This window comes from Suillus paluster (assembly GCF_016628075.1).
Source record: "Suillus paluster strain FC165 chromosome Unknown EDB91scaffold_14, whole genome shotgun sequence".
NCBI classification, from domain to species: domain Eukaryota; kingdom Fungi; phylum Basidiomycota; class Agaricomycetes; order Boletales; family Suillaceae; genus Suillus; species Suillus paluster.
In genome coordinates this window covers 155,583-181,077 of record NW_024537574.1, presented here as the reverse complement: position 1 = coordinate 181,077, position 25,495 = coordinate 155,583, and the positions used below count along the sequence as shown (strand labels likewise).

Here is a 25,495-nt window from a genome sequence, read left to right as displayed (position 1 = left end):
TTTCTCAAGGATACGATCCAAGAGACAGAGTTCAACTCAAGAGAATTGTCTCAAGAGAAGATGGTTCTTTGTACAGAGGGAGTTCTCTTAGGCAAGAGAAGTTCAGACCCAACGACAAGATCAGATGAGAACCGAGTAGATTCAAGTTAGAGAATCTATCTACTGTACAAATGGGATATATATACATAAGGGTGATATACCGGTGGAACGGTAAGGGTACAGGGTATGCGGAGGCAATACCGAAGTAGTGGTAAGGGCGAAGGGTTGTATGAGTCATAAGTATAGATAGGTAAGAAGTACCGGTTGAGCGGTAAGGGCAAAGGGCATGGGGAATCCCCATCAATGAGAGAACCGAAACAAGGGAATGGGCATAGGGTTGGGGAGAAGTGAGAGCTTCTCGCATTTCAGAATAACGGGATCAAAAGAAGGAATGAAAATAGAATAGTCCGGGTCTGGACGAGCCTGAAGAATGAAATGACATGTAACGTTCATGTTACTGTAACATCAGCCTTGATCATCCTTTATTGGAACACTGAAGAATAACTATCCTAGTCATAACAAAAGATTCAAGTTACCTCTAGTTGCCTTACTTCCAAGTAACACTGAACCACTTGAACCCCAGAACAGAGTAGCCCAACATTTCAAGGCGACAACAGAACAAACCTTCTCACAGTAATTGGAGAAGCAAGAATGAATCAGAAGAATCCTCAACATCAGAAGGATCAAGAACCCCTCAGACCATACCATCCTCACCAGTTGTCCAACCTCAGAGTCCATCTTCAATCTCACCCACCCTAGCAGCATTCTCCCTTTCCCCTCCACCTTCATTCCCACTGCTACTACCCAGAAGACTGACAATGTCGACAGCTACTAAAGACATCGAGTACAAGATTGGAACCTCCACCTTTAACGGAGACAGAAACAAAGCTAGACGATGGCTCCTTGCCACTATCGCCTATCTCAACATCAATGACAAGATCTACAATGACGACAAGAAGAAGATCATCTTTGCACTGTCTCTCATGACTGAAGGAGTAGCCTCTACATGGGCAGAGAGTTTCCTAGAGAAAGCCCAAGATCCAACCCACACCAACACATCTGGACAACAGATTGGATATGGGAAATGGGCCAATTTTCTGAAAGATTTCAAGAAAGCCTTTGAACCCACCACTGCAGTTGCTGATGCACTTAACAAGCTTAGGGCTTTGAAACAGGGGAATGATCTGGCTGAGTATATTGCTAACTTTGACCAATATGCAACTCGTGCAGGGATCACTGAAGACACTCCCAAGATTCAATTCTTCATTGATAGAGCTCACCCGGGACTCATCAAAAAGCTCTACAACACTGGAGTAATCCCTGAAGAATATGACAAGTTTGTCGAAAAATGTGTCACCCTCGACAATGCTTGGTTCCACTTCAACGCAATTAGTGCTCGCAATGGAAACACCTACCAGAAGAAGAAGAACTTCGGTCCTAGCTGATACACGCCCTCTAGAGATCCGAATGCCATGGAAGTAGATTGCTTATCTGAAGCTGACAGAAAAGAGTATATGAGAACAGGGAAATGCTTCCGCTGCGCCAAGACAGGACATTGTGCCAACGACCCTAACTTCCACCCCCGAGGAGATGATAAAAGATACAACGGGAAAGTACCAGTAAGGCATGAAGCGCCTGAAGAAGAAGACACCGAGGAAGAAGAAGAGGAAGCCACCCGCCGAATGGATTTTTAGAAGGAAGGACTGTTTCAACGTCAGTACCTTCCATTGATATATGCCTTGTACGAACTGTAGGAGAAAGAAAAGAATTTCGGGTACTGGCTACCCTGATCCTCACAGAGTGTGCGCAAACCGTCAAAACAACCGTCATCGTAGACTGCGGAGCAGCAGGAACATTCATCAGTTGGGACTTCATCAAGGAATACAACATCCCTGTCAAACGACTCTCCAAACCATTCTAGATCAGGACCGCCAATGGATCTTACTCTTCTGATGGACCAGTCTCCTTCTACTGTGTCCTTGGACTCAAGATCAATCAATGAACCATGATAGGAAAGTTCAATGTAACCAAACTTGGACGAAGGGATAAAATTCTCCTTGGAATACCCTGGTTACAAGCTATTAACCCTGACATTGATTGGACCAAGCAGACTATTTCCATCCCTGCAACACCTTGCTCCAGAAAGATAGAATGATCCCTCAAAAAGCAACAAGATGCCAAGAAAACCCCTGAACCCTCCAAGAAACCATCCAAGAAAGTAACAATAGAAGAAGTATGAGACGAATCCCTTCCCCCTCTAAACTCCGAAGAACCACTCCCCAACCTGATCCCTGACCCTGATGATGACAAAGAAATCGAGATGCCTGACTTTAATCAGAAAGAAGACGTATGGGTTGCTGACCAATTTGTCCAAAAAGTAGAAGACATCACAACCTACCCTCTATCCGATGATGAAATTCTCATAGAATATGCACAAGATGGCACTACTATCTGAATCATCGAAAACCTCTCCTTCGATTCCCCACTTACTGCTGATGGAACCTCTGCTGCCGAGATCCGACGAGCAAGCATAACTGCCCCGCTATGAAACTCTTGGATTCTTCCCACTTCAACAGAAGAGGAATACCACAAGACAAGTAACAAGGTGCAAGAGTTTGCCATGGCAGGAGAACAAGGAAAGAAGAAGAAGTCTTTTGAAGAATTAGTTCCCTCTTATCTCCATGATTTCACTGATGTATTTGCCAAAGATGGGCTAAATAAGCTCCCTCCATCTAGGCCAGGATTTGACCATCGCATCGAAACAAAGCCAGGATTCATTCCCAAATCATTCAAGATCTATCCCTTATCTGAAAAAGAACGAGAAGCAGTCAAGGCATTTCTAGATGAACACATCCCGAAGGAATTCATCACCGAATTGAAATCTCCCCAAGCCAGTGGTTTCTTTTTCGTGGGAAAGAAAGATGGATCCCTCTGACCCTGCCAAGATTATTGATACATCAATGAATGGACAATACGAAATGCCTACCCTCTCCCTTTAATTCCCCCGCTTATTGCCAAACTCCAAAATGTGAAGTACTTCACCAAGATGGACGTTCGCTCCGGATATAACAACATCCTGATTCACCCAGAAGATTGTTGGAAAGCTGCATTCACAACAGAGTTCGGTCTCTATGAACCAAATGTGATGTTCTTCGGACTTTGCAACTCCCCAGCCACATTCCAAGCATACATGAATCGCACCTTCCAACAAGAACTCAATGAAGGATGGTTGGTAATCTATATGGATGACATCCTTATCTTCTCAGATTCCCTTGAAGAACATCAGAAGCGAACCCGTAGGATCCTGGAAATCCTAAGGAATGAGAAACTCTTCCTAAAACCAGAGAAGTGCCTTTTTGATGTACAAGAAGTTGACTATCTTGGAATGATCATTCGTCCAGGACAGATAGCGATGGACCCTGCCAAACTAAAAGGGATTGAAGAATGGCCTGTGCTGAAGAACGTGAAGGATGTCCGATTGTTCCTTGGCTTCTGTAACTTCTACCACCACTTCATCTCCCATTACTCCGACATCACAAGACCCCTTGTAGACCTGACAAAGAAGACTTTCACATTCGAATGGGCACCTTCCTGCAATGATGCCTTCAACAAACTCAAAGAAAGCTTCCTTTCTACACCTGTCCTTCGAAACCCTGACCCAACTCGGCAATTCGCCTTAGCCACTGATGCTTCCCTTGTCGCTACTGGTGCAGTACTTCTCCAAACTGATAAAAATGGAGTATACCACCCATGCAGGTATCTTTCCCAATCCTTCAACCCTGCAGAACAAAACTACCAGATCTACAACAGAGAACTCCTTGCCGTCATCTGCACCCTGAAAAACTGGTGCCACTACCACCATGTGAAACCGCAGATTGTTGTGACAGAGGATTGAATGGGAATTTATTCATCCTCACCAAATCTTATGAAGATCCTTAGTACATTCCTTGCATGTTAGGATTTAAATGAGATCTATTGATTCTACACTGATTATCTATCAATCCTATACTGCCAAAACACTGAATTAGACTTAGAAAGAAAAAAAATTGTGCAAATGCCACATGCATGTGATCATCCATGTGACTCAATCGCGTGAATGCGACAAGTACTTAAATACCCTCAGTTTTGATTTCTCCCCTGCAAGACCTCATGTCCTTTTGAATGCACTCCCTCAGTTGTCGATAACACCATGGTCAAAGCCCAAAGTTCCTGCGTGGAAGGACACTGCAAATCCTGCTACTTGGAGTGCTCCAAGGACCCCCAAGCTTCAAAACTCAGTCTCAGATTACAACCAGCCCCCCCACACCATAGAGCTCCCAACTGCCCACCAAGAGATACCAGCCGGGCCATGCGACGCTGAGATTCCCGCCGTCCCCTGATTAGCAGCTCGACGATGATGGCCGGTTATGGGGTGCTCTTCCTATTGGCCTCAAGTGTGTCATTAATGGACATGTTCAAGATGTTGAGGAGTCTCCTGAGTCGAAAAGGAACTGACTTGATTGTGAAGCAGGACTCAGCATGACACTCAACATCGACTGGTGACGCATATAATGTGCCCTTTTGTGACAATTGTCGTTACTGACTTGAAATCATTATGCAAGGTTCAGAACCACTGACAACAGACCCCATTCTAACAATATATACGGGTGAGTACTAACTTCTATTAGATTGCTCTACTTGACTTCTGTCTCTTCCAACATTGCACGTTTGTAGCGGAGACGAGTTCTGAGTGCTGAGCAGTGATTATCGGAAAACTAAGCAATTTCGAGCGGAGTGAGCAACCACTTTATTCCCCTTCCTTCCATCTATTGTGTTTTGTCTACTGGAACCTATTTTTCTCCTTTCAACTTGATCAATCACTCAACATAATTCCTGTTCTGCAGGTCCATGCCTATATGTGCATGCATAGAGAACAAATTTATGTGAGGAACGCTGGGCAAATTTCTTGTCCCGAATGGCAAGTGATCAAGCTAAGAATGCTGGTGCTGTGGCACAGGATCATCATATGCCACCATACCAAGCATACGGTGCCTACTCGCCACCTTTCCCAGTCTACTATGATCCGAGTCATCCTGAACCAAATGGCACACTACACTCAGCACCCCCATACATCTACAATTATCCGCCTCCAGGGATGATGTACCCTTATCCTCCTCCTGGTAGGTTTAATTTCACAGTGTGGTTCTCTGTTGTTCTCTCTTACATTCATTGGGTCGATTTTGGATAATGACCCTCCATTCTTCCCATCTAGCCCATCTCTTCATTCCGCACACCAAGCATAGTCGCTTTCCACATTGCTCTTCGATCTCTCATTCTCTGTATGTGACACAGCCATCCCATTAGTTTTTTGATATTTCGTTCCTGCACCTGCAACTCCTCCATCACTGACACTGCTGCATTCAAGCGCTCGACATTTGCACTTGGATTTCTGGATCCATTGGTCATGCTTGATGGACTGGCCGCAGTTGACATCGCGCACGATAACACTAGATTGTGAGGGGGGAATTGAGTTAGAGGCTGAGCGCTGCATATTGGTGGTTTTGCTGCCCGCCCTCTTCAAACTAGTGTCTCGTATGTCATTCTCCTTCCAAATAGATTGTTATTGCATGTTCTAGACTGCGTGAAGAAGCATGAAGAGCAGCAAGCATGAATTAAGTAGTGCATAGGGCAAAATAGTACATGAACAGCCGAAATCCCTGATGATATATGATGTGACAAGGATCCACACATGATCTGTAGAGAATGTGGAGATGTTTAAGCCAATACCAGAATATCCTCGTGGCTAGGGGATTTTCATGTGATTGCAGCAAGATTTTATTGGAATCTGCTGATTCCCACCTCATCCCCTGCCACAACAATCTGCGTTTTCACGTGGTGTACCTCGAAGGGAACCCACACCCTGTTATTATTTTCACTGATCACAAGAATCTCCTTTATTTCCGTTCTTCTCAGAAACTTACCCATAGACAAGCCAGATGGCAACTGACACTTTCCGAATTTGACCTAGAATTTGACCACGTCCCTGGGAGCAAACTAGCCGCCCCAGATGCCCTTTCACGATGACCAGATCACCTTCCCGATTCTCTTGATAATACAGATATCACTCTTCTTCCTGATTCTCTTTTTGTTTGCCTTTTAGATACTGATTTCGAAAATGCCCTCCGTTCGCCTGATCCTATCTCTGATCCGATCATATTAGCCACCAGCAAGGCTCTAGACAGCCTCTGCCTTCCCCCTATGACTTCCTCCCTTTCCAATTGGTCTTTTACCAATAACATATTATGATACAAGAACCGCGCTTACATACCTCCTCATCTCCGCTCCCGTGTCCTTTCTTTTCACCATGATCACCCCACTGCAGGTCACCCGGGTCGCTTCAAAACCGAAGAACTCATCAAACGCAACTACTGGTGGCCTCAGATGGGCTCCTTTATCCAAAAATATGTGGAGGGCTGTGCTATATGCCAGCAGATGAAATCTGATACCCACCCGACTACACCACCCCTGACACCGATTCCATCCTCTGCCATGCGGCCATTTTCCCAGATCTCCGTGGATCTCATCACCGACCTCCCTGTTTCCTATGATTTTGATTCCATCATGGTTGTGGTAGACCATGGTCTTACAAAGGGGGTAATTCTTGCTCCTTGCAAAAAAACCATCACTTCTGAAGGAGTTGCCCAACTTTTCTTCAAGAAAGTCTTCCTCCGATTTGGCCTACATGACAAACTCATCTCTGATCATGGCCCACAATTCGCATCGAAGTTCTCCAAAGAGCTTGGAAGACTCCTTGACTATGAAGTAGCCCTTTCTACTGCCTATCACCCCCAAACTGATGGACAGACTGAACGACTAAACCAAGAACTTGAAACTTACCTTTGCATCTATTGTTGCTCAGCACCCACTGACTGGGTAAAGCACCTTCCCATGGCAGAATTCGTTCATAACCACCGAAAACATGATGCATGCAATGCTTCCCCTTTCTTCCTCATGATGGGATATGAACCCTGAGGAATTCCTTATGCCTTCCCTCCAACCGACATCCCTGCATCAGAAGAACGAATCACTTATCTGCAAAAGATCCGAGAAGAAGCCCTTGCATGCCATAACATTGCCAGACAGCGAATGGCAGAACGCTCTCATGGAAAGAAGTATGAACCCTGGAAAATTGGGGATAAGGTTTGGCTCTCTGCCACACACCTCATGACTCACCTTCCATCAAAGAAGCTTGCTCCAAAGCGATATGGCCCCTTCCTGATCACCACCGTCCTTTCCCCTATCACTTTCAAACTCCATCTCCCAGAACAATGGAAGGTTCACCCAATGTTCCATGCTTCTGAGTTATCATCCTATCGGGAAACTGAAATCCATGGTCCGAACTTCCCTGAACCAACACCTGACATAATTAACGGCAAAGAAGAATATGAAGTGGACACTATCCTGGCTCACAAAGGACAAAAAGGGAGACACCACTACCTCGTGTCATGGAAAGGTTACTCATCCGCAGACAACATGTGGCTTCCGGAAGATGCCTTAGAAAATGCCCCTGAAATCCTGAAAACCTATAAGAAGCGACTCAAACTCTCTCAAATCCTCATCCCAGAAGACCACTAAATCACCATGTCCACTTCATCCAGCTCCTCTTCTGCCTCTTCCCATCGCAATCTCAAAAACTATGAACTCTTTGAACAACAAGAATGTCAAGCCCTCTTTGATGCCACCCTCCTTAGCTGTCAACATGCTCTTGAACTCAAAAAGATTTTCATCAACAGAAATGACCATATCTCTATGTACCTCCTTTCCATGTTCCGTGATACCCATTCCATAGAAGAAGACATCATCCCCAATGTTGCCAGTGTTGACACTGCTACTCGCCTTCGCTACCTCAATTGAAAGATTAGCAACACCATTCAGATTCTCTTCCCTAAGACTTTCAGAGATGATGTAGCAGTCGCAATCCACACCGTTGCTGAACGCCTTGCCACCACTACAAACACGCCACCTTCCCCTCATATCCTCCCAGTCTTACCACCTACCACTCCATCCCCTATAGAAGAACCATCCCCTCGTAAAGCTGCCAAAATGAGCACTGGATGAAAACACCCTACCAAACAAACAACCATCACGACCATTGGTCTTACTTGTCCTACCCCCCGATAATATAAAGATCATTGCTCACGGCCAGAAATCTGTACTCCTCCAACAACAAACCCTGCAGTTCTCCCAATGACCCCACCATTGCCGGCTCCCGTTCCTAAGGAAGAGACCCCTAGTCCTCCCTTTGACAACATTGTTTGTCGCATATGCAAGGAACTCGGGCACCGTCACAAAAACTGCCCATCTTACAGGTGTAGGGTCTGCAGGACACTCTCTCCAGGACACCTTTCCCCATACTGTCCTTCTCTACAAGGAGAAACCATCAGCACATTCAGAGGGATGAGCAGCAGCACTGAAGGGTTCTACACCCATCTAGCCGAGTGGGAAGCACAAGAGGACGCGGCACAAGAAGAGGACTTACTCTCCTACAACGACGTCGATGTAGACCCCGTCTACCTCAATGATGCAAGGCTTGACTAGGTTGCAGTCGGTGACTTCAATGATATGAAGGGGGTAATGTTACAATGGTGCTATATTTTCTTTTCTCTTTCTTTCTTTACTTACTCATCGAGTCTCATGACTGCTTATCAACACGTCCAACACGTGAATGCTTACCTATATGCTTACTCATTATGCTTACACAGATGATTACTCATACTGTTCCCTGATTGGTTGATATTGTCTTCCTATTCTCGCTTACTGTTAGGTACCATGCCAACTCAGGAAGCAGAGGGGTTGGGGCTTGGCTTCAGCTCTTGCGCTGTGCCCTTAGCCAAGTATGTGCCCCGAATTTGGAGTGGGTCTGACGTTATCCGACGGTAGGACGATTGGACCGCTTTGGTCTGCTCTGAGGGTCGGGGAGTAAGAGCTACTAGTGGTGGGCCAACTAGGAGTGGAGCGGAGAAGGCGGGGAGTGATGCGGAGAGGGGATAGGAGCAGGGGAATGTTGGTAGGGGTGGGAAAGGCGGAGGATAATGCAGAGGGGCGAAGGAGGATATTTGATAGGGGCAGAGTAATAAGGGGAAGACTTAGAGCATGGCTCTAAGTCGGAGCGGAGGGTCAGAAGGTCAGAGGGTCGGAGGTGACAACAAGTTGAGACTTGTGTCCAGAGGAGGCAAGGTCCTACTGAGAATTCTCACAAGATATAACTGCGAGAAGACAAGTAATATTAAGACTGAGGAAAAATATCTAAGTACATGATATGTTATATACTACTATGTATGAGGCAGTGATTAGGATAACTATGTAGTAAAGCTATGTACCAAGGATATAGTTTGTAAGTATTTTACATAGGCGAAGACATAAGTCGGGGCGGATATCAATATGTACGTGTTGGATCAGTGATTGAGTGGTAATAGGAATTACTGGTCATCCAGAAGTAAGGGTCTATGTACCAATGGGGAAGGTATATATCTAAAAGGGGAAAGAGATCCAGTTGAATGGAGAGGTTATGGAAGGGGACCGGTTGAGCGGTTGAGCGGAAGTGTAGGGCAGAATGCGGACTTGTGATTGGACAGAGCAGAGGATGGATGGGGCGGAAGGGTCGGAAAGTGGAGCGGATATCAGTATCGGAGTGGTTGGATCAGGTATATGACACTTACCTTTCTTGATAGGGTCATCTACCTACAGACCGGCCCTAAACTACCTTCTTGTTACATATATATATCACGTTTCCTGTACTTGTATTCCTTAACTTGAATCTACTAGGTTCTCTCCTGATACTTTGAGTTCACTGATCTAGCTGCCTTTCAGCAGACTAGCCTGAATACTTGATCTAGCGAGCCCTTGACACTCGACTAGCCAGAACCCTTGATCTTAGAACTCACGATATGCTTCAGCCTTGATCATCCTTTATTGGAACACTGAAAAAGAACTATCCTAGTTGTAACACCAGACAGACTCAAAAACAGGAAAACGTGCCTTTAAATACCCTTGCCATGGTGTCTGATCAACAGACTGCTTTGAGTTTTGTTGATTTTGAAGTTAGAGTTTCCATCTGACCAAGCAATATCAATGCAACAGCATAAAAAGAGTGAGAAAATGATAGAAAATGATATACTTTTAACACCTACAGCAGATACTACCAATCTCACCAAAATACCCAAATAGTAAGTGACTGGCTTGTCTGAGACTTGTCATGCATTAACTAATGTGGAAGTTCGGTCTTCTTGCCACTCAGTGAACCAAAATAAAGTGAACTTGAAGTCAGCCCACAGTGGGTTGCTCCAAGAACTGCCATGACCCACGCTAACCATCCAGTAGGCTTGTATCTCCTCCAAGTCAACCCTTCCATGTGGTTGTGGCTCCAGGATGGGCTAGGGAAGGTCCATGTCCTCCCAGTCCTCCCGAGTTCCATTATCCATTGCAACCATTTTGTCAGACACCAGGACCCATCACAACTTCTCAAACTTACCTGCGAACCCTTGTCCTAGAACATTGGGATGCAGAGATTAGGCATTGTGATGAGGCATGCAAAGCACAGCTCTCTGACTGCATCCAAGGGCCTGTGACTCACCAATCATATGTCCGAGAGTTGATAGTTAGGCTCTGGAACATGGAGAAGCAGTGGTGCCAAGAAGCATGCAAAGTTCAACTATTGGAACTCCTACTTGCAGCTCATGGTATTACTACCCTAGTTTAGTCAGTTAGTTATGTCAGTGGTCAGTTGGGATGGAAGGAGGCGCACAGGTATGAGATAAATGGTAACCAAGGCCAAAAGGCCGAAAAAAACAAGCAAAACAAGCAAAAGAAAAGCCATGTGAGGTGGCAAAGTGTAAACTCTACATTTGCAAAGGAAAGATAAAAGAAAAATGAGCAAAAGAAAGGCCATGTGAGGTGGTGAGGCACGAGGGTATGAAATGAATGGTAACCAAGGCAAACAAAATGAGAAAACCGAGCAAAAGAAAAGCCTTGCGAGGTGTGAACAATGAGCAAACTGAGTAAAAGAAAAGCCATGTGAGACATGAACTAGCCATGTGAGGCGGCGACACGTGAACTGCGAGGTGTGAGGGTATGAGATAAATGGTAACCAAGGCAAAAAAAAAACAAGCAAACTGAGCAAAAGAAAAGCCTTGCTAGGCGCGAACTAGCCATGCAAGGCATGGCTAGGTGTGAGGATATGAGATGAACGGTAGAATACAAGCCGAAGAAAAGCCAAACCGAGCAAAAGACAAGTGAACCCGAGTAAAAGAAAAGCCATGTGAAGTATGAACTTGGGGCAAAATTGACAAGACAAGAGTTGCAAAGGGAGAAACAGCAAGATGAGAGAAATTGTCAGCAACAAGAATCATCATGCAAAATGGAGGGTTAGAGTTGATGAGAGGTATGGTCAAAAGAACGTGGTCAAAAGGAAGCATCATGAACTGCATCCGTGATCGAACACTACAAAAGAAAGGTGAGTAATGGGTCACAGGGCATGAAAGGTGGTGCACCGTTCTGAACTGCATCCGCAATTGCAATTCTGTTGGAAGTTTTGGTGTTGGTCACTACGTGCTGAAAAAAAGGGTATTAGGAAGTGAATGGTTGAAGTTAGTGACAACAAACCAGTGATGCCTCAATGTATGTTTTGTGGGAAGGTAACAACTATGGCCGAGGAACTCAAGAGACACATTGTGGGGTGTCCTGAATGCCAAAGGGAGTGGACATTAATGATTGAAGAGGCTGATGCAGAAAACTTGGACGCACCAGATGTCGACTTCTCCCATGAAGGCCATGTTCATCTCCAGATACGGACCACAACCCTACAATCAGCAAAATTCGTCAGGTCACTGTCGAAGAAGTTGATGACGAGGACATGACATCACTTGTCGCAAATTCCTAATTTGGATTTCAGGGCCTTGCAACATCTAAAGTGGGAGTGGACCTTTAAATGACTTGTATTAACAGAGGTTGTCCTTGAAATGCTCATGTAAATAACAGTTAAAATGGTTGCAATGCATTGCAACCGACCTTAGTCATCTTGGGATCGCTCGTTTGGGTTGCTGATGTAAATGGCTTGAAATGGCTTCACCTCGACATCACATAATCTTGCCTTAATAAGAATGCCATACTCCCAGGGACTTGCCATTCTAATTAGAATAGATTACGCCAAAGCTCTACACTGCCAGTAAATAGTGTAATAATGCTGAATATTTACTCTTCAAAAAAAACCACCAAAGTCCCACACCAGCAACATCCGCTAGCCAATGTTACCAAATACAAACCAGCGCAAACATACCAAATATGGTGTAGTAGGGTGCCTGAGTCACAGGGGCATTTCCCAGTTGAGTAGCACGCGGATTTGGCCAGATTGGAGCTTGAAGTAGCATAAGTAGAGCCGCTTAGAGTAGAGAATAATCAGGCAATTGGAAGCCGAGTTGTAGCACCAAGTCTCGAGGCGGACCCTCTCCACCTGGTGACTGGAGCGAGATTCACCACGGCCATTACCATTGACAACCTCTGTCACCTGTGAAATATTCAGAAAATTCAAAGTCCACCAGCACTCAGGCGCGTTGCCTCAGACACTAAGCTATCCCCACCTCCCTTAGTACCATGATTTTTCTGTGACATTGCCATCTCATTGCCCGAAATGCCGAAACCACAAGTATTGCAGGCCAATCTACGGTTCATACAGCACAGAGCTGCCTTAGCCAAGACATTTCCGCGTCACACGCAGCAGCAACAGGTTATGCCGGTTCCATCTGTACCTCCCATCATGGCAACCAGCGCTTCCGCAGTAGTCCCCCAACCAAGTTTTCACGGTGACTACAAAAAGGAGGAAGAACCTACCAATTGGATAAGAAAATATCAACTATCATTGCCGCCTTCATACTCAGATGCAGATAAGATTGCCCGGTTTGAACTGCAGTGCGCAGCAACGAGCCCAGCAGAAGAATGGTTCACAAGCTTACAAGCAATGGACAAGGCAACCTGGGTAACATTTTTAGCAGCATTCAAGATACAGTGGCCTCCACCAGTCCATGCGAAGCTCATGGTCACCCAGAAGAAGGAATGTCTCAAGTCTGTTGTACTGAAGGAGGAGGACATTGGAGTCATGATTGAGAAGGACAGAGGGTGGGACTGGGGCCACGTAAAGTGGGCCAAGCAGGTCGCGCAAATGGCACAAGGGTTCGGTGATGTACACTGCCACTTCCTAGATGTAGTTCTGGAAAACACACCCAAAGTTTTGCGGGACTTCCTTGCAGATCACTATACTACATGGGCAGAATTTGAGGCCAACATGGCAAAAACCTCTGCATCCCAGCTCGTGAGGGCAAAGCAACGCATCGCAAACAATCGAAAACTCTGAGAAGATGTTGACAAACTACAGAACCAGACATCGAGCACCCGCAAAACACCAGATCCATCATCATCCCAAGCCATGCAACCTTCATTCTCCCTCCCAGCTGCCTATCGCTATGGACCTCGTTATATTCCTAACCCAACCATCCCACCACAGCCGGCACCTCCATACCAGACAATACCACCAGCCCCAACGCACGCACAACCACTCCCAGCAGCACCAGCCCCCCAAACCCCCCAGAACCCGTTTAGCAGGACAGCGCCAGTACCCAGAACGAACCTTTTCTACGGTTTTCGGGGAGGATACCCGCAAACACCATCGCGTGGAAGGGGGGCCTCAGGAGCAGATCGTGCATGAGCAGCAGCACAATATGTGGTCTTGACACAGTACCTGGACTCTGATGCAGGAAGACAAGCCTATGCCCAGCAGATCCAAGAATGAAACATGCAGAACGGAGCAGATGCCACTCCAAACACTGCAAAACCTTATTCGCTCAAACCTGGAACAGCGCCCTTAGGCTCACGGGAATGCTTTAACTGCGGACTGGCAACAGTACCCAGCCACCAAGCGCACAAATGTCAGAACCCACCAGTTCCCCAGCAGGAAACACACTGGAGGGAAATGGTATCATGACTCGTAACACAATCGCTCGCACCACCCCAAACACCATCAACACCATCAAACATTCAGTACATAGCACCCGCAACACCACAGATGGGCCAAACACCAATGCAGCAATACTACCCTCAGTACTTTGCGCCCCAACCATGGCAGTACGACCAATATGACTCATCAGGAAACGTGTATGGGCCGCAACAGTAGGGGAGCTTCCCGCGGCCCATATTCAGGAAATCCAAGCAACAGATATTGAAGTCCCAGCTAGTCACAGCACAGCCCAAACATCCTGCGAAGGTTCCACATCTCCCAAACTGTCTAGTTATTCACCCAGGCTGCCGCCAACGCTACCGACGTCTCCATGGTTATCAAGCCTGGGATCATCCCTGGTCAACACACCAGCCCTGCCTCTGCCAACAGAATTAAGCACAGAGGACCAGATGTCAGACAGCGAGTTTGTTGTCCCCACCTTGGAAATTGAGATTGTCTCGCCACTGGCTGCTTCCATTGTTTCTAGTTCCAATTTGCCCGCTGTACATGACTCATTAGAATTTGTTCCCACTTCTCGTTTTACCTCTTCTGCTTCCTCATTACCATCTGCTGTCAAACTGGAGTCTGCGTCGAACCTTGACGAACCAGTGCCTCCCACCATGATACTCGATTCTTCAGATACCGACACAAGTTCAGACTTTGTTACGGACTTTTCGCTAAGTGATACATTCATAGTAGAAACGACAGACACTGCTGACTGTTATTCAGGCGTGACCAAACCAGAAATTGTTGATCTGTACAGTATTTCTGACGACTTAGAAGAGGTCACAGAAAGTGTACCATTCACTACCCCAGCTATCCTATACGGGCCCGGTGGAAAAATGTCATGTTTCCAGGCGAATGTGGATGATGGAGCCATGGTAAACGTCATCGACCTGAAGGTGTTCCATAAGGTGGAGCGCAACTTAAAGAGGCTCATATGGTCGAACCGAAGCCTCTGAATGGCAGACGGATCGATAGTACCATCACACAGACTCTGGTGGGGGACCTTCCAATGGAACAAGATCAAGATTCGCATGTCCTTCAAAGTGTTCGACAGCGGAGGAGCATGGTCAATGCTAATTGGCAAGCCCTTACTGGAACAACTAGGAGCCATGCATGACTACACTCAAGATGCCATAATAATACCGTACCAACCCTCACCTATCATAATGTACAACATCTACGGAACAACAGCAGCGCCAATACCGAAAACCCGAACACCACCAGAACCAGCTGTACATGACAACGGTGGAGATGACCTTCCATTTGCACCAATATTTCTAATTGTTACTATACCCCCAGATAAAATTGCTGATTCCAGTTCACAGGAAAAACATGGACAGTCAATACCAAACACTGAACATTACGTATTTGAAGTCGACGTGCAAGTCACAAAGGACCAACTGGAGCTGTGCACAGAAGGCCTGGCAAGAGCAGGAGCACACGTAGTACAGGCAGACCAACGGCCAATAGTTTCACCGGTAACAGAACAAGCACCGTTATCACCATGCTCACCTGTCTCCTTCACAGCAACCAAAACCAAGGTCGGAAATGCAAATACACCCATATGGCCAGTTTTGAACCGACTTGAGCATGAAATATTGGGCGAAGTACCTGAATTCCCGACAGCCTCAATCATGCCCAGCGTTTATTCTCGACATACCAACCCATTCAATCCAGTGCGAGTAGCGGAAATAATGAGAGTGATAAAAATTGGCGAGGATCTCTCAGATGACCAAAGATCACAGGTGCATACTCTCTGCAAAGAATTTGCTGACACATTTGCCCTTAGCGTCAGCGAAGTATACCCGGTGGACTTCAAGACATTCAAGCTGCACTTTCCTGAGGGAGCCACGTTCAGGACAAAGGTTAATCAATGACTGTTGATGCCACTGCAGCGGGAATTCCTCTATGAAAGACTCAATGAGCTCGAGAAGGCGGGTATCATCCGTCAAATTGAGCCAGAAGAAGTCAAGGCTGCAAGCCCTACAGTACTAGCACAGAAGGCACACGGGGCGGATGGACTGCCATTAGAGGAACTACTGCACCGCGTCAACAACCAATGCAGCAAGCATGGGCTACCTACCAGAAACGACCTCCCAGCACGTCTGCTGAACAGCAACAGTGAAAAAGACCGAAAGAACTCCATGCCGAAATGGCACATATGTCAAAACTTCACAGAAGTCAACCACGCTAGTCAAGTCCCCCCAGTACCGCAAGGAGACATCAGAAATAAGCAGCAGCGTCTAAGTGGCCACAGGTGGATAAGTATCATTGATTTCACAGCCGGTTTCTATGCAATTCAAGTAGACCCAGAATCTCAACCTTACTTAGCGTTTTACACAGAAGGACGAGGGTATGACTGCTATTGTCGAATGCCGTTTGACCTGACAGGTGCACCCACAAACTTCAGAGACATGGCCGCCATCGCCCTAAAAGACTTAATCGGTTTGCTCTTTGAACTATACGTTGACGATACAGGAATGGCAGGTAATATATTTGAAGAAAAACTAGCTTGCCTACGCACGTTCTTCGAACAAGTATGAGACATGTGCTTGTCCCTATCGCCTTCAAAAACACAATTGTTCATGACCAAAGTCATATTCACAGGAGCTCATGTAGGACGTGAAGGCATCAAACCGGATCTATCCAAGATTTCAGCAGTTGTTGACTGGGCAGTACCCAATTCTGCTCACGATCTAATGCAGTTCTTAGGGCTCACAGGATATTTCAGATCATTGGTGAAAGACTATGCATGGAGAGCTGCACCCTTGACGGACCTAATCTGAAAGTTGGGTACTCCCCCAGGAGGACAACATGTCGGGAAGCACAAGTATAGACAGCACCTTCATCACGTGCAGTTATGACCACATTGGGGGCCGCGACACACAGAAGCGTTCATGGACCTGAAGCAAGCCCTGGTATCTGAACCCGTCCTCAAAGGACCAAGATTCAATGGGTCACCATTCATCATCACAACGGATGGCTCCCAAGATGGGTTTGGAGCGGTACTCGCCCAGAAACACACGTCCACACTACCGTCAGGCAAAGTTGTTACCACCGTGCATCCCATAGCCTTTGCATCAAAATGCACCTCACCTACTGAAGAGAAGTACAAGCCATTCATCCTAGAGTTCGCAGCGCTAAAATACGCCTTAGATCAGTTTTCAGATGTAATATGGGGAGCGCCAGTAGAAATCGAAACTGATTGTCAAGCCCTACGTAACACACTCCTTAACCCTAAGTTGAGTATGGCACACGCACACTGGAGGGATGGCATACTTGCATACCACATAGTGGACATAAGACATCGACCCGGAATCTCAAACACGGCAGTGGATGGCCTAAGTCATGGGTTCATGACAAGAGAACACGCTACAGGCGATGGCAGTGACTGGACAGTCAATGAAGACTGGGAGGAGTCACGAGGGATCATACAAGACCTCTTCACAGTTGAAACTGCAATGCAATCAGTATCGTCCCCAGTATCAGAACCCTTACGCCAACACTTTGCTAACAAACCATTGTTTCTAGAAGTTATTGATGCAATCCACAACCTAGACTCGGACAAGTCAGTCAGGGAGAAACGGTGCGCTCGCCATCGGGCCCAACACTTCTTCATTGCAGAAGATAAACTGTGGCAGGTCCCAAATGACTTGTCAACACGAGTACATGGGAAGTTAGAATGCATCACGCAAGAGGAGGCTATAGAGCTCGTGAGGGAAGAGCACTCAATGAAAGGGCACTGGGGAAGGGACTTGGTCAAACTTCAACTGGTTGACCAAATATACAGTCCACGTCTTGACCGGTCCATCACCAACGCCATAACAGAGTGTGGGCAGTGCAAGAGCTTCGGTGCTACAATCCGCCGACACCCATTCGAACTACTTGTCGCCAATTATCTCACCATGCCCAAAGCAAAAGGAGGATTTCACAACATCCTTCTGATCATCAACACCTATTCGCAGTACGTCTGGGGATTCAAGCTCAAAGTACACAGCACAGCAAAGACCACACTAATGGGACTTGAGAGCATTTGACACAACTTCCGAGCTCCAGAGACACTGATGACGGACGGTGGGAAACACTTCGACAACTCGGACATGGGCAACTGGTGCGAAACAAATGACATCAAGCATCATGTCACAGCAGCGTACGCACCATGGATCAACAGATTGGTAGAAGGAACCAACCAAATCCTGTTAACGTGGCTGAAATATATGTGCGCGCCGCACCTGGGAGAGGACGACTATGTAAACGTGGAACCGCAGTCCATTCCCAGAACATGGTCTGACCACTTCGACAAGGCAATTGAGGACCTCAATGGACGAGTGCTCCCCGCGTACCAATTCTCCCCAAGGGAACTCCTTCTCGGACTCGTCGTCGACACCCCACAAACGCCTTTACCCATCACTGCTAACGACCTCTCACCACCGGACATACATGTTCACTCCGCATACATGGCTCAACAATGGCTGGACGCTCTAGCCAATCATGTTGCAGACACCCTCAAGCGCAAGGCAGCATTTGACAAACGAGTCCTATCCTCCCATACAGGACACGTCGTGTTCAACCCAGGCCAACTAGTACAGGTCTATGCAAGCAAGGTTGACGGAAACTTCAAGTCATCAAGAAAAATCATACCTCGATGGTCAGCGCCAAGACGAGTAACGTCACGGCGCACAAACTCATACACGCTGGAAACGCTAGAAGGATTCCCAATGGCGGGCTGGTATCACGCCTGACAGTTAAGGTTATTCCTACCACACACGGGCACATTGCTGGAGGAGATGGAGAAGGAATGAAGAAAGAAAGAAAGAACAGGAAACGGAGGGGTGACGAGCCATATGAAGTTGTAGAAAGGGAAGAAGACATCAGAGGGAAGGAAGCAGAAACACCTTCGCAAGCACGGACCACATCTTCATTCTGACACCGCAACCCTGGGGTGTCGCATTTTTGTGGGGGGTATTTGTAGTAGGGTGCCTGAGTCACAGGGGCATTTCCCAGTTGAGTAGCACGTGGATTTGGCCGGATCGGAGCTTGAAGTAGCATAAGTAGAGCCGCTTAGAGTAGAGAATAATCAGGCAATTGGAAGCCGAGTTGTAGCACCAAGTCTCGAGGCGGACCCTCTCCAACGGTAAGGGTTTGCTGTTCATTGTCGGCAACGTCTGTGAACCTTCGTGCTCACTGTTCTCGACGTTGAGCACAAGTACATCACTCAATTTTCACCATATTTTCAGGACCTTTTTAATTCTAATGTCTTGTATGCTTCTGAATCTATTAGTGGTAGTATTGGAGTGTAGATATATGACAAAAGAGTGAAATATAATGTATGTACCCAAAGTCTCAGCATGTATGAGGTTTCACATAAGAGACCACCTAAGCATTCACTCCAGCTGTGGAGGGGGCAGATGCAGACACAGATTTGTCTTTCCTGGGGCCGTGCTTCTTGCCCTTATCAGAACGCTCTTTCCGTGCCTTCTTCTAGACCGGCATGGCCTCTCCCGAGACAGAGAACACACCATTGAGCTCCTCCCCAGGCCGCTTTCCACTCTGCATTGCTGAAAGTGGCTGAGACTGAATACCCGCTGTCAACGTAGTAGGTGCCTCCATCAAAGGGGGGGAAGGTGACTGCGCAGGAGGAGTAGACATATTGTCTTCATCAACATCCCTCGACATTTCAGCCATCTTATCATCACACCTTCCATTCTCCCAATCCTTGAACTCGACATCTGAAAGCTGCCGAAAGCAAGTAGTGTTAGTATTCCAGGCATGGTATAAGACACGAAGTTCATTGCATGAACTTATGTCACCAGGGCAGCAGAACTTCGATAGTGGCCACTTCTCGAGTACCACGCGGTACTTTGCTGTAATGTTGGTATCGAAGTTAGTGTAATACATGCGCTGTGCCTGTGCAGGTGCCGCTGCGGCCTCTACGATGATGACAAACAAACAAACCGAACATGAAAATGTGTCAGAAAAAGATCAAAATGACACACTCACAAAGCTTTTATAAAATCATTTCACTTAGCTTCTTCTTCAACTTGAGGACCTCATCCAGGTGAGTCTTCGCAAGGCCTGTTGTAGGTAGTTGAAGTCAGAAGATAGATTAGACATATACTGTGAATCCATACCTTGTACACCTGCAATACAATAGCCTTCGAAGCGAAATGCAAGTGTGCCAATCGAAGTCTTGAAGCAATAATCGAAGAACTCAGCTGCGTGAGCCGTGTGAAAAATGTGAGGCTGATTCCAATGTTCTGTGTCTCCTCATACACCAAGCAAGATGAATTCAACACCGGTACGACTATGTAAAGCTGTCAACTAGACATAACCATCAGTAATATAAATCTCGCTACACAAAATAAACCTTACCTCGCAATCTATCTTCTCGAGGGTCCCCTGAGTGTCATTGAATGCATGAATCATGGTGTTGTGAGTGGCTAATTCCTTCATTTCACGATGCTCAGTAAGGGTCTCGATGACGTCTTGAGTTTCGAGGGTGCATTGATCTTTGTCCATCTCCTGCCAACATGTGCGAATTTTGGACATGAGCTCACATGCCTTGTGATGTTTCTCGCCGGCTGGTAATGCTGTAGCGATACAGTGAGACGGCAGGAAAAAAAGATAAAAGTAGAAACATACCTGCGTTATGACGTTCGACTTCTTTTTTAATGAAAGTGTTCCATTTGTTGGCCTTGCATGTGCCCTTGTGTAGCTTCGAGCATTGCATGATTTCCTCGAAGTAATAGTCAACTGAGTGGCGACCAAACTTCTCATGCAGTAAAGTAGCTTGCTCCATCACAACATTCTGGGCTGCAGAAAGAGCCTCTGTGTATTCTCTACGATGCTGTTTTCATTTATATTTTAACAAAGCTTTCTCTGCCGAAGTTTTTTTGTAGCATTGAGCAGCATGGTGTCTCCATAAAGAATGAGTTTTTGTAGTGGAGATTTTTTGCATGCGTGATGCATAGCGAGAGAGTGCATTGTCAGGCTTCACACCAGCCATGGATGTTGTACAAGCAAAAAAAACAGAGCAAACATTGAAACATTATAAAGACACGTGACTTTGAGGGCGGAGCATGTAAAGTGACGACATGACCAGTGACAGAGGCAATGATACTGTTAGACATCAGGGGGACTGTCTTGAGCAGTGATAAGTCCCCAAAGGAAGAATGCTTCGGCCCTAGCCATCCCCTTGTCAGCAAGTTGGTCAACAAAGTCTTGGGCCGAAGAAGTCATATCATGAGCATAAGCAACATGGAGCAAAGCCTTCACAGTGTATCCATGAGCTTGAAGATACCAGTCAGCCATGGGACCAAATGACGGGAGTGGGGTGTCATCAAAGTGCGGCTGGAGTACAGCACCACTAACTCCATTGATCTCATGAATGTGCTGATATACTGGTGCCGAGTTGGTGCCGGATGTTGAGGGACCAGTGGGCATCCTCCAAGCACGTGCTGACGGGTTTTGTGTGGTGGAAATATCCACATGAGCACTGGTGGATGGTTGATCTATGTGCACTATGTGCACCCAAAGTGTGAGGGTTAGATGTACACAGCAAAGAGAAGCTTACCCGTAGCGTCAGATATGGAGCTAGACATGGAGCTCTTCGTTCGTGATGTTGATCCTAGACACTTCGTTAGCAAGAGAATATAAAGGATGAAGGTAATAGTACATACTGCTGGCAAGAGAGAGACCAGCCAAATTTAAGGTAGGAGCACACAGACTTGCGATATCGATAGCATCACCGAGACGGTGGGCCTTTGTGATAAGAAACTCTAATGCCGCAGGGAGACTTCCCAGCTTCTTAAAACAAGGACTGGAAAATCCAGCAACAGCTTGATGACATTCCTCCCTACAGGTGAAGATGTCAGACAGGATGATTGATGCACCAAAAACTATCACCCACCATTTCAAAAAGATGCCAGACTCGTGGCCTACAACTATGACATAAAACTTATTGGACATTCCTTTATAGAGTGAAGCAGCCCCAGGCAATTTGTAGAAGGTGCGGGCGGCATCAGTGGGAGATGTATCTTCTGAGATATTTCTCATGAGAGGCTGCAAAGTAGAATGGACCTTTGAGGCCTGTGCATGATTGTCACATTTGATGGCAATGGGAAATGGTGTGCTTCAGAAACCACAAGTGATAGAAGGTCTTGAAAAAAACCGCTGGTTAGTGTCAAGTGGGATCATGTACTTATAGATAGACTCACCGCTGTCTAAAAATTCCTGGATCTTTTCCACCAATCACGGTCCAATGGGATTCCATTATTTATATCTGAATTGTTATGTTGTTGATGCGCTGATGGACAGTGGATGGTAGCTGGTTGATGAGTGATGGTGGTATGTGATGCGAACATTGATCAATTGATGAGTGTTGACCACTGTTATCAATCAGTGATGTGTAATGGCTGTCCCTGTCACAACCTTAGGGTTTTCAACTTCACACACAGATGGGCCTATGCTGTGGGGTACAAGGCCAACAGATGATTGCAATTGTGTATGAAGTACAGAATCAAAAAATGCTATCAAGGACACAGTGCCATGTCAGAGATAAATTCTACAAGAGTCCCTATGTCCCGCTCCACTTCATCATCCTCATCTAATCCTTCTTCAGTCTCATCATTCTCAAGTGGCTGATCTGTTGTCACAGTGGAGGGAACTTCAACACTGTCAGACCCCTTTCTAATACCAGAAGACTTGTCTCCACTAAATGCATCAAGACAATGAATCTGGGCGATGCATTATAAGAGTTGTTGGTTGATACGACATCGACAAGTGCAGTGCTCATGCACGACTACAAAGATAGGCGAGTTAGACGTCTTGAGTGCATCAAGTATGCGGGCGAATGCTTCATTCTCACCAACAATTGCAGTGTGTAAGCGACAGACTTCAACGTTACAACGAATAATTTCCTCCTTAGCACGTTGAATGCGGAGATATTGGCGGATAGTCTCCTGAACCACAGGTTTGGTCCATGGCTTCTCGCAAATGTCTTGCCATGTTTCACGAAGTAGGTTGAATTCGTCAAGGAAACTGAAGTGTGATACCTTCGACCACTCAAGTGGCGGCCACGGTGGTTGCAACTCTGATGCTACCTCGTTATATTTTTTGACAGCATTCTGGATAGCTCAACATCGGGTTTGAAGAGATTTTGTAATATGAGTGCACATCTTGTATGCTATAAATTCCTTCAGTGACGTCTCAATCGACAAATCATAAACTTACCAGTTTGTGAGACATTAAGACGTTGCAACTCAAACAACTGCTGCACCACAAGATGCTGTAGATTATTGAGGGCCTTATGATACTTGCGAAGCGTCATGTATTTTAGGGTATCTTGATATTCAGGTGATGATATGTTCCAGCAATTTGCAATACCAAGCTTGATTTCCATGGAAATGACTTTGCGTTGAATGACAGCAAAGTGTTTGGCTGCAAAGTGTTGCTGTGTCTCGAGTTTCCGTGTCTGCGATAGATTGGCTGAATAGAAGTTGGACTCTGAGACAGCCGTGAATTGATAGTCATTCAGGGCAGCAGAAACAAAGCGATTGAAGCTCGCAGAAGCTTGGCACCTGCAAAATACATCAGTTGCGGGTGCATGCAAGAAGGAAACACTTACTTGAGCTCTTGCATTTGTTGAAGCAGTTCAACATACACAACAGCATGTGCATCCCACTCAGGTTCCTTCCCAAGCGTCCAGAAGTACTGAATTTCTTCAGCTCGCCAATCCACGAGGTCACTGTCTTGTACACCAAGAGAAGTCTTTGCCTCCTCCAATGCTACAGTCTCCAATGATATGATTCGCAGTGCTTGCCGATAGTTATTGAGTAGCATGGTGCCAAGGTTTGCGTACTTGTCTTCATCCCACTGCTTGAAGAACAGATCCAGGAACATATGACAGTGGTAGGCACTAGCATAGTGAATAACAGGCGATAGCGCATTCGAAGCGCTGAAGATGTGCTTGGCAATGCCAAAGTCTTCGAGTCCTGTGCCTTCGATGCCGAGGGGATGATGTTGAGTTTGACACACGTAATTGTGTGCGTAATCATGGAATGAGTCAACACACAAGCGTGATTGCATTTCTGTGAAGGTAGTACCCAAGGACAATGCACAAACTGTGGATGAGAATCCACACCCAATGTCATAGGCACCAAGAGTGCGCTCTCCAATGACTTCAAGAACTTTGGCAACAATCGCCAATGGATACTTTGCTCTGCAGTGTGTGAGTCAGTGACGTAACAACAAGGAGAAGGATTCACGTACAATTCACCACTCTTAATCATATCTGCGTGCCATAAAATGAATCCATGTCTACAGGCTGCAATGAAGATCCCTGTCTCATTGAAGATTGCCCACATCCTTTTATTATCATTGTCTGCTGCTGCTTTCCAATTTTTGCTACAATCGTCAGCTACTATGTGTGCCCGGGAGACATCTTCTTCGGCATCAGAGACAATGTCATCATCAGGGGCCAGGCGATCATTGACCCGATGTGCAGAGCAAGGTTGCAGCACTTCATTAGTGAAGTGATCAATGAAGGTACGTGGAAGCATGTAATCACTCTCAGTGTACACCTGAGTGTCACCACATTGTCGGTCACCAATGCCCATCATATGCTTGGCTGAATTGCCACCATCCATCATATACATGCATGTAAACTTCAGTGGCGGTTCACCGTTCAATTCATGGGAGCATGGAGGACATGCATTGAGTACCCGCCAATTTGGCGTATCACGTCCAAGGGCTGTGTCCACTCGTCTCCCAACTTCATGAAGAATGGTGAGGTACACATCGAACGAGTCTGCCAAGGCAGTGCGATATGAGCGGCAGTAAGCAATCTAAGTGTTGTAAGTGTGGATTTAAGGCACATATCGATGAAATACATACCAAGTAAGAGTCACATATGACCTTTGTAAAGGCTTCAATGCTGAGTGATGGCTTGCGCAAGTGAAGGAGGCGGTAATGCTCAAGAGTCCGCAGAGATATTGCAATTGAGGGATTGTGGGGTGCATTGCCCAGAAATCCAGTGGATATGAGGGACTGAACTGGGGATATGGAATCCTCCAACCGGTGAAATGTTGTGCGCGTAGACAGGGTGAATATATCGACCGTGTTGATGGAGAAGGAGTAGTCATTCAACTCTGGCATCGGAATCCTCTGCTGCAGTTCGAGGGTGGTGCTGGCTTGTGATGACTTCCAGGTGAGATATGTGCTCACTAGCATAGGAATCAGAGGGCACCAGTTAGCCTGAACAGATTCTAGCTGGTGACGCCATGTACGAGTATCTTTATGTTGACGGTATGCCTATCTGAGAATGATGAGAAGATATTAAGTTAACAGAGAGAAAAACTTATGGGTTATCGACGTAGTCACGGATAGCATATACAATGCTTTCCTCATTGCTCATATGGTCTGGGAGTG

The 25,495-nt window shown here is 46.3% G+C and overlaps 5 protein-coding genes across 5 annotated transcripts; 2 read left to right on the top strand and 3 right to left on the bottom strand.

Annotated features, from left to right (window-relative positions):
• Positions 1-10,373: 10,373 nt before the first annotated feature.
• On the top strand, positions 10,374-10,777 carry EDB91DRAFT_1080311 (uncharacterized protein; the record flags this gene model as incomplete). Its single annotated transcript, XM_041315211.1, has 2 exons — positions 10,374-10,460; positions 10,517-10,777. 2 exons carry the CDS (start codon positions 10,374-10,376, stop codon positions 10,775-10,777), a joined length of 348 nt encoding a protein of 115 aa, XP_041179338.1.
• A 1,926-nt stretch (positions 10,778-12,703) lies between these two features.
• On the top strand, positions 12,704-13,774 carry EDB91DRAFT_1246249 (uncharacterized protein; the record flags this gene model as incomplete). The annotated part of the gene is made up of 2 exons (XM_041322636.1): positions 12,704-13,381; positions 13,445-13,774. The coding sequence occupies 2 exons, from the start codon at positions 12,704-12,706 to the stop codon at positions 13,772-13,774; spliced, it is 1,008 nt and encodes a 335-aa protein (XP_041179337.1).
• Positions 13,775-19,549: 5,775 nt separating this feature from the next.
• On the bottom strand, positions 19,550-20,867 carry EDB91DRAFT_1080309 (uncharacterized protein; the record flags this gene model as incomplete). Its single annotated transcript, XM_041315210.1, has 6 exons — positions 19,550-19,998; positions 20,093-20,143; positions 20,200-20,283; positions 20,344-20,389; positions 20,441-20,658; positions 20,711-20,867. The coding sequence occupies 6 exons, from the start codon at positions 20,865-20,867 to the stop codon at positions 19,550-19,552; spliced, it is 1,005 nt and encodes a 334-aa protein (XP_041179336.1).
• Positions 20,868-21,190: 323 nt separating this feature from the next.
• EDB91DRAFT_1246243 (uncharacterized protein) lies at positions 21,191-22,123 on the bottom strand (the record flags this gene model as incomplete). The annotated part of the gene is made up of 4 exons (XM_041322635.1): positions 21,191-21,588; positions 21,642-21,695; positions 21,748-21,923; positions 21,978-22,123. The coding sequence occupies 4 exons, from the start codon at positions 22,121-22,123 to the stop codon at positions 21,191-21,193; spliced, it is 774 nt and encodes a 257-aa protein (XP_041179335.1).
• A 476-nt stretch (positions 22,124-22,599) lies between these two features.
• Positions 22,600-25,222, bottom strand: EDB91DRAFT_1236322 (uncharacterized protein; the record flags this gene model as incomplete). The annotated part of the gene is made up of 7 exons (XM_041321437.1): positions 22,600-22,803; positions 22,867-23,107; positions 23,129-23,201; positions 23,300-23,646; positions 23,694-24,287; positions 24,338-24,912; positions 24,962-25,222. 7 exons carry the CDS (start codon positions 25,220-25,222, stop codon positions 22,600-22,602), a joined length of 2,295 nt encoding a protein of 764 aa, XP_041179334.1.
• Between the last annotated feature and the right edge of the window lie 273 nt (positions 25,223-25,495).